Source organism: Mesitornis unicolor, unplaced genomic scaffold (genome assembly GCF_000695765.1).
Source record: "Mesitornis unicolor isolate BGI_N332 unplaced genomic scaffold, ASM69576v1 scaffold44246, whole genome shotgun sequence".
NCBI lineage: Eukaryota > Metazoa > Chordata > Aves > Mesitornithiformes > Mesitornithidae > Mesitornis > Mesitornis unicolor.
The window spans coordinates 28651-41101 of NW_010193822.1; the positions used below are offsets into that span (position 1 = coordinate 28651).

Below are 12451 nucleotides of genomic sequence, written 5' to 3' on the forward strand. Positions count from 1 at the left end.
TTGCAGGAGATCCAGGGGCTGTTGTAGATGTTTGTGTCTTTTGTCTGTTGTCTTATGAATAGCTTCCTCTGAGCAGCAGAAATGCCAGTGTAAGTTGTCTGATGAAAATTCTGCTGTCTTTAATGTTGCTACTATACAGAAAATTTCTGTGATGGTCTTCTGAATACATCTGAGATCTTATTTGGGAAGGTCACCCTTTTGCTTTCTGTGCCATACAAATGTGGTATTTGCGAAGTGTTAGAACAGCATTAATCTCTCATCTGTTCAGGTGCTTCTAGGCACGGCTTTAGGCTGCCTGAACTCTTTCTTTATGTGGAATCAGTTCTTAATATCTCTTGAAGCTTCATACCACCTTGTGAAACTGAGGCTGCTCCCAGCCTGACACTGCTGGTGGCTTTGCTTTCTTCCCTGCTTTCTGTTTTCATGAGCATGTCGGTGAACAAAGAGCTTTGACTCCTGAACATGTGGTCATGTAGCAGGGTTCAGATTGCTTGCATTGTGCTAAGCACAGTACAGATATTCTGGAGGAGACTATGCCTGCTTGACAGAACTTGAATTTTTAATGGAAACTTGATGTAGCAAATGAGGCTGAACACTTTTGGGAAAGCTGGGGAGAAGAGTCTGAGAAATCAATCAACAGCATATGCAGCTGTAATCCAGTTGTTTTGGCAACTGGCAGACTTTTAGTCAGTTTTGGCACTTCTGTGCAATCTGTTTGGGTTATTGTTGATTCCTACTGTCTAATAGTACTGGGTGTGGTTCTGTGGTTCTGTGAATTTTTCTTTGATTTTCGGCTAAGGGGAACATAGGAGATTTGGAAGGAGGTTGGAATAAGCCATTTTACAGACTTGTTTTGGGAAGGCTTTTGTGCCTGTGGTGCTAGAATTACTGATAGCAAGTGTCAGGATGAGTGATAGAGAGGACCTATTACAGTTTTGGTTGCTTGCTTTGTTTTGGCAAGAGCTTGTATGATGTGATGAGGCAGGGAAGCCTGTGGAAGAACTCAAAATCTTTCCTGTTCAAACACTATCAGGGAAGCATGGTCAAGAGCAAAGCAGAAGGGCCTGCACAAGAGCTGGAATTGGTGCTAGTGGGTAATAATTAAATGACTTTACAGTTGTGATCCTCCTCCAAACAGTGAGTGCTTGATTTGGTTAATGCATTACCTATGGATGCTTTCCATCCTTTACCTCCTTGCAGGGCAAATTAGCAAACTTGCAGCTCTATTACTTTAATTTAGTATTTTGTTTGTCCTTGTGGATAGCTAGCTGAAGGAAACTTTAGCCAGCTCAGAGTTTGCTGAAGCTTCTGGCAGTTTGATCAGTGTAAGGCTTCCTGTGGGCTGCGCCTGCGCATGTAGAACACTGATAAATATCAAGCCCATATTGCTCAAATTGGCATGAATTGGTCACTTCTTTCATGCTTCTAGCACCATCTCCTGCATTCAGCTGGATTAGTTAAGGTGGGAGGGAGAAGGACTGTAGGCTTAGTCTTTATCTTGGTTTTGATGAAAAACTGGTGCATGCTCTGCAAGCTTCTTTGCAGGCTTTATGAAACAGTAGAAAAGAAAACATAGCAGTCTTGATCCGTGGACTTTTTCTTTTCTTTTCTTTTTTCTTCTCTTAGATCCCCAAGGATGAACATATCCTTCGATTTCTGCGAGCTCGTGACTTCAACATTGACAAAGCTCGAGAAATGCTCTGTCAGTCACTGTCTTGGCGAAAGCAGTACCAGGTGGATTACATACTACAGTCATGGAGGCCCCCAGCCCTCCTAGATGAATACTACACTGGAGGATGGCATTATCAAGACAAAGGTTAGAAGCTGCTCCTTACTTTGACACTACAGCACAGTTTACATTAAAAGACCTCATAAGTAACCTGGGCTTTTTGGAGAAAGGTGTACTGGCACTTTGAACATTAACAAAGCAGCTCAACACCTGTAAATATCTACTCTGTTTTGCAGTAGTTTTGTTATTTCTCCTGCACAGATCAGGCAAACTGGAGCTAGTGCAAAGCAGCATCTCTTTGATAAGGGGGCCTTGAAATTATTTTCATATTTTTCAAATATTTAATGTGGCTTTTGTGAAAGGTACTAGAATGATAGCCTGGGAGACTAGAATACTTCCCTCCCATTGTTTGTTTTGAAGATGGTAGACCACTCTACATCCTTCGCCTTGGGCAGATGGACACAAAAGGTTTGGTGAAAGCCTTGGGAGAGGAATCACTGCTGCGACATGTGAGTTGTACTTTTATTTCTCACCTGAGGAACTCTATTTCCCTTGGGGTGTTTAGAAGTCTTGGTATAGTGCAGCCAGAATCTACCTGCTCAACACAAATAATTCCTGTGTTTCATGGCTGGCAACTCAAAGTTAGCTTAGTGACTTTGGCATGGCATATCTTCTCTGTCTTCCTGTAAGGACTTTTGTAATGGCATAAATGGATCAAAAGGATGTTTTCTGGTAACTTACAGTTTAGCTGTAAGCTTTCCATGGGCCTTTCATGCAGCTCCACTAATAACATCTTGAGACTGTTAGATTTTTATCTTAGATTTTTTTCAATACCTGTACTTTGTATGGTTAGCGCAACTTTGCAGTAGAGCTTTTCTTTACTTAGACTCTTCTTCTCTGTTTTGCACACTGCAACTTTTTAAACTGGTGGACTTCTGTATTTTATGAAATAAGGTCTCTGGGCTATCCTGGTTTCCCAGTCATATCCAGGCTAATCCTAGTCTGTTCTGTATTTGATTTCAGGTTCTGTCAATTAATGAGGAAGGACAAAAGAGATGTGAGGAAAATACCAACATCTTTGGCCGCCCCATCACGTTAGTATAGTTAGTTTGCTTGTATCCCTATGGAATTTGAACTGACACAGTGAGAAGAATGCTTCTGTGAAGGTTTTAGAGTATGTCCTTGGGGTTAAGCTGCAGACAGCAGTTTGTTCTGAGTTGTTCCTGGGCTTGAGGATATATACAGTGGATTTGAATGCAGATAAATTCTACAGCTTCATATAGAGCATACAGCTTCATAAGAGCAAGTATTGGTCCTTCCTTACAGCTTTTTCTGTCCCACTTCAATTAGCAAGATAAATTTAATCCTGGTGATTTTAATCCAGATTCATGAAACTATCTTCTTTTTTTCTGCTTTAAATACAGGAAACTGCCTGCCAGATTCCACTTTCATTTAAAATTCATTTTTGATTTGTTTTTAGCAATAAGCTTGCATACGTTCATGCTCTTCCACACTGACAGCATATGTTCTTGTCTTTGGGGTTGGATGTCTGGTTTACCTCACTGGATTCAGGTCTCCCTCATTGGCTTCACTAGATCTTGTACAGGCTGTGCTGTTACTGAAATGTTTTGTGGATTGTAAACTGAGCAGCCACTGTGCAATGAAGTTCTGACAGATCTCTTTCTGCGTGTTCATTTTAGATCTTGGACATGTCTCGTGGACTTGGAAGGGCTAAACATGCGGCATCTCTGGCGTCCTGGAGTTAAGGCTCTGCTTCGGATAATTGAAGTCGTAGAGGACAACTACCCTGAAACTCTGGGGAGACTACTGATAGTGCGAGCACCCAGGGTTTTTCCTGTGCTCTGGACTCTGGTGGGTGAAATCTGTACTGCGCAGTCATAAGCACTTGTGCATGTACACTGACTGGATGATTTAGCTATTTGTATATTCTGCTTATTTGAAGAGTTAAGGAGGGAAAAGCTTCCAGGTAACTTATGGCTGAACTCCTGAAGAGGCTGCAGCATTGCTACAGAGCAAGCCATAGCATGCCTGTAGCTAATTTGATTCTAGTGGCTGTCAATCACCAGGGTAGGACAGGATGTCAGACCTAAATTGCAAATCCTCATGCAGCAGTTTCATATTGATGGTAAAAGAGAAATACTTTTTTAATCTTATGCTGGAGGACACTGAAGAGAAGAGTGATAAATAGGGTTCTGCCTGGTGCCTGCTGACTGTTCTGACAATGTAAGAACATGCTTTTTCAATTTCTTGTGAGGTTTATATGCAACATGGTGACTGTAAAAGTATTTTATGTGAAGTAGAAAATGTTGTGAGACTATATAGTACGCTCTCCATTTGTTGCTCCTTTCTTTGCTAAAGTGCTTCAGAGTTCTGAAGCTCTGCATTACTACTGGTTTGCGTTCTTGCTGATGAAGCCTTCCAGTCTAGAGCCTAAAGCATCTATGTGAGATGGTATAAACATTGTTTCTAATCTCACTCAGTGACGGTGTCCGCTTTTAATTTCAGGTCAGTCCCTTTATCAATGAGAACACAAGGCAGAAGTTCCTCATTTACAGTGGAAATAACTACCAGGGTCCAGGAGGGCTGGTAGACTATGTGGACAAAGATGTGATCCCAGACTTCCTGGGAGGAGACTGCATGGTGAGTTTTCCTTCTGTTGTGCAGGTGGAATCTGCAATGTGCAAGCTCCTTCAGTTCCTTCCCCCACAATACCCTGGTCTTCTACTCCCTTCTGGAAGATCATTGAACCTCTGTTCTGGCTGGAATGTCACTGCTCTGTGAAATTAATTTGTGCACAGGAGATTTCACCCTGAAGTGGTAATGCTGCCCTGAAGAAAGTGTTAGAGGTCAGCTCTCTAAATGGAGCTTAGATAAACCATTGTAGTTCAAGTAAACAGTCCCACTGTGAAATCTTATACCAGCTGAGGTTGTCATCCTCTGTGTCTGACAGCTGGCAAGTGTTCATGGTACACATGACTTGATACATTACCACTAGATTAGTATGAATCCTCATATTTGTTTGTCTGCCCCTTCCAGTGTACTGTCCCAGAAGGTGGACTTGTTCCCAAGGCACTTTATCAAACAGGTGAAGATTCAGACAACTCAGATCACATCCGGTTATGGACAGAAACTATCTATCATTCTGCAAGTGTCCTCAAAGGAGCTCCACATGAGGTACAAACCAGAACTTCATAAGGCTGAAGGAGGCCCTGAACGCCTATCAGTGACGTGTTCCTTTTGTTAAGGCTGACTAGAACAACAGGGGGCTTGAGATGGGCATGACATTGTTCAACAACACCTTTCTAGGGAAGGCTGGGGCGAGCTAACACCTAGAAATGTGGAAGTTAAGAATGGCAATTTGAGAAGCAGTGTCTCTTACATCTACTATGGCTTGATCTTCTGTAAGATGCAGTCTCTTCCCCCTCCTTTTTGGGGAAATAAAACTGTTTCCCTTCTGATAGTATAGCTTCCTTTCTCAGTAGTGTAATTAGGACTGTAATGGTGATGATGTAAGAAGTTATGTACTGGGAACATCCTGATGGGGGGTCATCAGAAAAGAGAATGTCCTAAAAAGGAGTGCTTAAATGTCAAAAGCAGTCCATTAGCTTCATTGACAAGGGCCACTGGTTTGGCCTGCCTAGACTCCTGAAAACGCAGCAGTGTATTTTGAAGTGCATAGCCACTCAGAAGGTGCTTTTCATGTCCTGAATCCTTTGCTTCAGTTCCATAGAGGTTTTCTTACGACTAGTAAATGATTTACAAGCAACTCGGATACAAGGGAGAGATGGGGTAAAAGTGCCTGAGCAGATCTACTGGGGTAGAGTGGCAATGAGAGTCAGTCTTTAACCTCCTTAGGTATCAAGACCAATAGCTGAACTGAAGAATTGTAGACACAAGGACATTTGCAGAGTGAGGAGGAATATGCTGGCTGCCACCTGAAGACCTGACTCTACAATGTATTTGTTCTCTTCCCTTCTTAGATAGTTGTGGAGATTCTGGAAGGGGAATCCGTCATCACCTGGGACTTTGACATCCTGAAGGGAGATGTGGTGTTCAGCCTCTTTCACTCCAAACGAGCTCCTCAAACAAGTTATAAAGAAGCCACACTACCAAGTACCTCTGCTGCTGGGGATAATGTGCAGCTGATTGATAAGGCGTGGGTCCTTGGGGTAGACTATAGCCGTGTGGAATCTCCACTGGTTTGCCGGGAAGGAGAGAGCATCCAGGTCAGATGTGTTTGGGTCCTGGAATGGACCCTGCAGTCCTTGCAAATTTCAAAATGGTCTGGTGGGGGATGGGGAAAGGAATTGATGGCATGGGAAATCATGTATTGCATAGAAATAGTTGTTGTGGCGATCCTTCTCTGGATTCCCTGTGGAAGTGGCTGCTATTGCAGTCCTAATTTAGGCTGACCCATTGGAAAGAGATTCCATAATCTATGATAAAAAACTAATTGAAAATAACAATTTTTATTTTTTTTACTAGCATTACAGGGGTGTGGCTCAGGCATGTAAAATAAGAGAATGGTCTATGTTTCCCAAAATAGTCAGCTTGATAGTTTCCTTTGACTTTGCTAGGTCATTCAGCTATTTCTTAAGACACCTGGTAGTCACTTCATGTCTCTTTTTCTCTCCCAGGGATCTCATGTGACTCGCTGGCCTGGCTTTTACATTCTCCAATGGAAAATGCACGGCCCTCTGCCCTGTTCTGGCACTAGCCTCCCTCGGGTGGATGATGTCCTTGCCTCTCTGCAAGTTTCCAGTCACAAGTGCAAGCTTATTTACTACTATGAGGTGCTTGCATCCAAGGACTTCAGGTAGGAGATTTACTGGGGGAGATTTGCTATATGACTTGCAACAGAGAAGCCAGATGAGGAGACTGAATGAGTGTTAAAGATCCAGATACCAATGACCTCCACAGGGTGTGCATTTCATTGGTAATAAGTTAGATGGACACAAACTTGATGGCATTTTGCATGAAGAATCTCCTTTAGTGCTATCAATAATAGGGGATCTTGTGTTGGTACGTCCACCAATGGAATTTGTGCTTCAATTCTTGCTTACAGTCCCCTGAAGTAGGGGAGGTTTTCATCCGAGTTCTTTTATCTTAGTTGGGAACATTGTGAGAAGCTACTTTTGGAGTAACTTAACAAATATTAGGTTATTTTATACAGACTCTCTTTGGCACTTGAGAAGGATGTCAGTTGTGACTTGGAGAATGCTTTCTGAATAGCCAAATACATCAACCTCAGCAGGATTTGCCTAGCCTCCTTTAATGCTAAAAGTACTCTTCAAATTGCCCAGTAATTTGAAATCTTTGCAAGCACTTTACTTTTCATTAGGAGCTGGAGGAAGTGTTAGGTAGCACAGACACCACCTGCAGGTGGTGACTTTATGAATGTGACCTGGCCAGATCTTGTGGAGTCAGAGCAGCAGCACATTCCTCACTCAGTCATTCAAACCTGTTCCTTGTTGTTCTACCTGCATAAAATGTGTCAGAAACAGGAGGCAATCACAGCTGTGGGAAATCCATTCTGCTTCTGACAGAAGGAGCTGAAGACCATGGCTGAACATGCTGAAGCTGGTGCTCTCGTGCTAACAGTGGCAGCTGCATTCTCTGAGCTGTGCTGCTTTTTAGAGTCCTCTTTAGTTTCCCTTTCTGCCTGGGGGCAGTGAATGCAGCCACACACAGTCTCCAGCTGTGTCCACTCCCAGAATAACTGCAAGAGACAGGGTATAATATCTGTAGCTAAGAAATAAGATGTCCATCACAACTTTAATTTTCAGCATGACATAAAGAAGCCCTGAGATTCTTACACACAAAGTTGAAATTATGGGACAAAAAACTAAAATACTTTCACAAGCATTATAAAGTGTAGCTGATCTCCTGTCAGATGTATAGAGTTATCTGTTAATAGTTGCCTTCCTAACAAATACATCTCTCTTGTCCCATCCCAGGGGATCCATGTCGAGCCTGGAATCTTGCAACAGCGGCTTTTCTCAGCTGAGTGGAGCCACGACATCTTCCAGCCAGTCCCAGAGCAGCTCCCATCTTTCCAGATAGCAGAGCTAAGGCTGCAGCAGCAAGGAAAAATCGCTCAGGGCTTCCCAGCTGCCCCAGAGCTGTTCTGTGCACCAAACCAAAGAGCCTGCAGAGGCTGAGCCTTGAGGCAGTCGTTCGTGTGACCACAGGTAGCAGCCAGTTGGACACAGAAGGGCTTCTGGGAGCTACTTTAAACACAAACTTAGAATTTAAATGGCAGATTTAGCAGTTTTATATCAGATGCCTACTTCTCGGTAGTCTTTTTTCACAAACTGTTTTTCTGGATGAATGTCAGTTTGCATGAGTCTGTGTATTACTCAACTTTAAAGGGCTCTTTCCAATCAGTCCTTTTCCTACATGTGGTAGAAGAGACTGATGTTGCCTTATCTGTTTGATCTGTAGGACTAGATTATTCCTGTGTAGCAAAACTAATCTAGTTTTCTGAATGCCCAGGGTACCTATTACACATCAGAAAGTAAAGCGGGCATTTCAGATGCAGGGAATTGAAGCAAACTGTAAATACCTTAATACAGATAGGATGTTTCAGAAATCAGTTCCAGGTCAAACTCTAAAACCTCTTCTGATCTGGCAGGATGGTCTTAGGAAATGTGTTGGATTTTTTTAACCCGCTGAGGTATAAAAATCAAAATGGTTTTCTGGAAAGTATAGGTAGAGAACCTGCCTCCAGTAAGCAGTGTCTTTCTTAAAGACAGACTATTTTTTCCTTTTTCCTCAGGTTTACAAGCAATAATGAGTAGATCTGACCCATCTCATCAAAGTGGATGGGAACTGCATCAAATTATAAAGGGCTAAGAAAAGCAATATTTTATTTCCTGAAGGCACAAAATTTTATGGCAGTATTATAGAACTTGCTTCTTTAAAACATGAGCTAACTTGAAGAGAAAACTTAAAAAGAAAAAAAAAAGCAAGCATGTATGTATTTAAGCATTTACTGAAATGTATTTATTCAAATCGTAGCTTATTTTAATTTTTAACTTATTTATAATTTCAGAAATGACTATTTATTAAATGCAGTCACTTTTTTTTAATGGGATGAACTTTGCTTTAGAAAGGAATAACTGATTGTCTTCAATCCCAAGAAATATTTATATTTAGGTTCTAATGTTTTGTGATTGTTGGATGTTCTTGCATAAAGGCTGTGTTATACATAGCACTTGGGATAAGGGCTGTGCATCATCTTCTCATGCAAGGTAAGGTTAGCCCAAAGTTTTTTGGGCTCTAAGGGGATGCTTCATAGGATTAAGAAGCAAGGAGTGAGTTCAGGAGTTGTGAGAAGATAACGCATCTTCGTGACACATCAAAAATACCATGTTTGGCCATAATCTCCACTGATTATTGCAGGGAGTAGATGTGTAGCAGAGGTGTGAGTGAGCCATTGCTTGGGTTGGGTAGCGAAGTTCTATGTGTGCTTATCTAGGTGGCAATGAAATGAGACCATGCAGCAAATACGCAGTTGCCCTTGGACAGTGTTTACAGCTGGCAGATGTGCAGGACTTGGTGTACATGGGTATCTGCTTTCAGATCCAGCTGTGCTGGGTGAAGACCTCATCCCCACCAACTGAAGGTTACCTCTGCACGGATCTGCTGACTGCAGAAGGATAGTGAGGGCACTGCCCCTGCAATTGTTCTAGTTATCCCAGCTGAGTGGCTTCTGTCATGCATGGCAAATATGGTCTAAAGTGAATGACTTTCCAGTTCCTCAGCTGGGAAGCAGCACAGACAGTTCTGGGCTTGGGACTGAGAGGAAAGCACAGGTGGCAATGTTAGAAGTGTGGTTTCTTCCTCCAGCACAGCAATCTGTGTATCCATGGCCATGTTTCTCAGTAAAGATTTGGCTTTTTTTCTCTCACCAAGCTTTCATTAAGGTTGATGGAATCTGGGCAGCATACATGTAAAATAGTTCCTCCTAACCCCAACTTTTTAAATTGCTACCTGGTACTTCAAAACCAGTAACAAAGGAGAAAAGAGCCCCAGTATTTGGAACAATGGGAAAGAAAGAACTTAAGAACAGAACAGAATACTTAAGTTGGAAGGGGCCTACTTGGTGTGTTTATGGAAGTTGCTTCATTTTTTTTGAAAGACTGGAGTCAAGGAAATTGCTCTCCCACCTTGCATCTCTCACTGGGAGAGCAGAACAGGTACCTAAGCTATGCAGGGCCCCAGGAAAGTTCTGATTTCAGAGAATTCCCCAGTTCTGTGGACTTTCATTCACCTGGGAGAAATGGTAAACTTTTGTCTCTGGCATTTCGGCATAATCAGAGTCTGACAGAGAGGGAAAAGTACTACCTTTGCTCTGGAAAATCAAGAGTTCTAGAATTAAAAGTGAATGTGTATATCCTTCATGTAAAGTCCTTTACTCATAATTAATTGTGACTCTGGAATTGGAGTTTCACACTGGCTCTTGATGCTTTGAGAGCAAACCTAGCCTCATCTTCCTCGTCCTGTTTCAGAATTTCAGCTTCTTGTGGCTTGTTTCTTGCATGGTTGGTCACCTCCTGCAGTGGTAACATTCCTGTTTCCCTTGGTTTACCACGGTTAAGAATCTCTTCCATTGCACTGGATTTCTTAATTCTAAAATGTGTCATGTGCTGTAAAATTTGGGATGTTAACTCTTGTGCCGCACCTGGCACTGAGCACCCTCTGGCAGGTCTCTGAATGAGCCAGGAAGGGGTGAAGGGCTGGTCCCACAGAGCGCTGGCTCTGGGGAGATCACAGCCGTGTTTTTTTCTCGTGTTCCTTGGTAGCATTGCTCTTCTGCCCCACAAGAGATTGCTGCACACATCTGGTTGGGAAGCAGCTCATGATCAGTCCTTTGTCAGTTTTAAGCAAAATTGCCTGGGTTATTCCACCTACCAATTTACTTAGTGACCAATTTTAATAATCCAATATGGGTATACCCATATTTGATACCCCTTTTTTATACCCTTGAATGTTAACATAATAGGAGAAAAGGGGCAACAGCCTGGATGGTGTGGCTGATATTGTGCTGTGCTTTTGAAACCTGACTTTGTGAACCGTAGATACAAGAGAAGCAGAATTCTTCTCTAAAACACCTTTTTTCCCCCTAAAATGACATCAGTGTGCTTTAGAAAACAAAATGTGCTGTTTTCTTCGCAGCAACCTCTTGTGAGTTGAGACTGGGAGGAGGTCTGGATTCTGGCTCCCTGGGAACCACTCATCTCTCCAAAATCTCATAAGCCAGAACCTTGAAAAACAGACTCCAGTTTTGGGTGCTGAGCTAGACCTGCAGTGAGGGCCCCCTGCTCCCCAGCAGTGTCCCAGCAGCTGCTCTTCAGTGAGGTCAGTGAGCTTGGGCTGTGTTCAGTAACTGGCTGGGTACTTAGAAAAAAAAAATAGCTCCTTAGTAAATTGGGGCTTTCCCCTCTTTCAAATATTCTGTATGCAAAAAACCCAATACCTACCTCAAAAGCTGTTGCCATGTTTAATGTGTGAGATGAGCTCTCAAGAGAGAGGACGCTATGCTGTGGGTACAAAGTGGTGTGCCACTGTTCACAAGTAACTGGCCATATGCGAAACCTTTATTCTTAGCAATTTCTACAGGTTTGCCCCATCCCACCATTTACTGGCTCTGTCCCAGTAGGACTTGGAAAGGCAAACACAGAGCACATTACCAGTGGGCATGCAGTGAAGGTGAGTGCCAGACTTGGGGCAAAGCTGGAAAGCAGTAACTGAGGCACCTTGGCTAAACCGTTTGCTATCTTTAAGTTTTGAAAAGGGCTTTTTTTTAACTCCTGTAGACAGAACAGCATGACCTTGTGGAGGGACCAAGGGAGACTCCAGCCCAGGAAGGTGCAAAGCAGTGGTGCTGGCTGCTTTACCACTCCCGTGTGCCAAGGGTTAAGCTGTAAATCGGCACTCCAGCGCACTCTCACATCCAGAACACCACCTCACTGTTTCCCAGCCTCCTTTTTGAGAACTCACAGACAAGAACAAGGTTTTATAAGAATAATGGAGGAGCACCAGGTTCATGAGTCAATATATTAGGCTGGAATGCAGCCAGCTGCAGTCATGGAACAACAGTAGCGCACTCCAGAAGTTGACTGCTTTCTGTGACTTTGTAAAGTATTTCACAATTTGCAGCAGCAATTGAATCTACAAGCACAGTTTTTCTCAAAAAAAAAAGTCTCTTTTTTATTAACTAAAAACTGGACACTTACACCAAGGCAGCTCTTGTGTAATAATGTATGTATCTACATGTGGCCTGTCTCCACTAGCTGTATAATACAAAGCCATAAGAAAGATGTCCCAGAGAAGGGAAATAACAACAGCTACTACAGGTTATATTGCTTCACAATTGGCGAGAGCTGAGTAAGTGTGCAGCTCACTCCCAAGAGAGTCTAGAAGTCCCTTTAGCAGAGTATTTGAAATGCCTCCATTTTTGTTGCCAGTGATATGATGTAAGTTTGATACGGAGCCACACTCAGTGTTTCACAAGTCATGTGCGACTCGAGAGCTATGGATAGAGAGTGGGTACCAAAACCAATTCGCCAGGTGTTAGACAAGACTGTTGGACACGCTGGCAAGACTGGTCCGAGCAGGAGCATGGCAAGCAGTTGTTGTGAAGGACACCAGCTTGGTCTCCAGTCTTGTCTCCAGAGAAAAGAATGGCCACAGAGG

The 12451-nt window shown here is 42.9% G+C and overlaps 1 protein-coding gene across 2 annotated transcripts in view; it reads left to right on the forward strand.

The window, feature by feature from the left end:
• The window catches only part of LOC104543076 (SEC14-like protein 5), a 31609-nt gene extending 23701 nt beyond the window's left edge, over nucleotides 1–7908 (forward strand). For both annotated transcript variants that reach the window (XM_010187584.1, XM_010187583.1), the window contains 9 exons: nucleotides 1627–1816; nucleotides 2150–2238; nucleotides 2753–2823; nucleotides 3430–3601; nucleotides 4256–4390; nucleotides 4787–4924; nucleotides 5731–5976; nucleotides 6388–6566; nucleotides 7708–7908. In XM_010187584.1, coding sequence (XP_010185886.1) covers nucleotides 1627–1816; nucleotides 2150–2238; nucleotides 2753–2823; nucleotides 3430–3601; nucleotides 4256–4390; nucleotides 4787–4924; nucleotides 5731–5976; nucleotides 6388–6566; nucleotides 7708–7813 — 1326 coding nt within the window. In that variant the 3' untranslated portion in view covers nucleotides 7814–7908. The remainder of the gene's footprint in view (nucleotides 1–1626; nucleotides 1817–2149; nucleotides 2239–2752; nucleotides 2824–3429; nucleotides 3602–4255; nucleotides 4391–4786; nucleotides 4925–5730; nucleotides 5977–6387; nucleotides 6567–7707) is intronic.
• Nucleotides 7909–12451: the final 4543 nt, after the last annotated feature.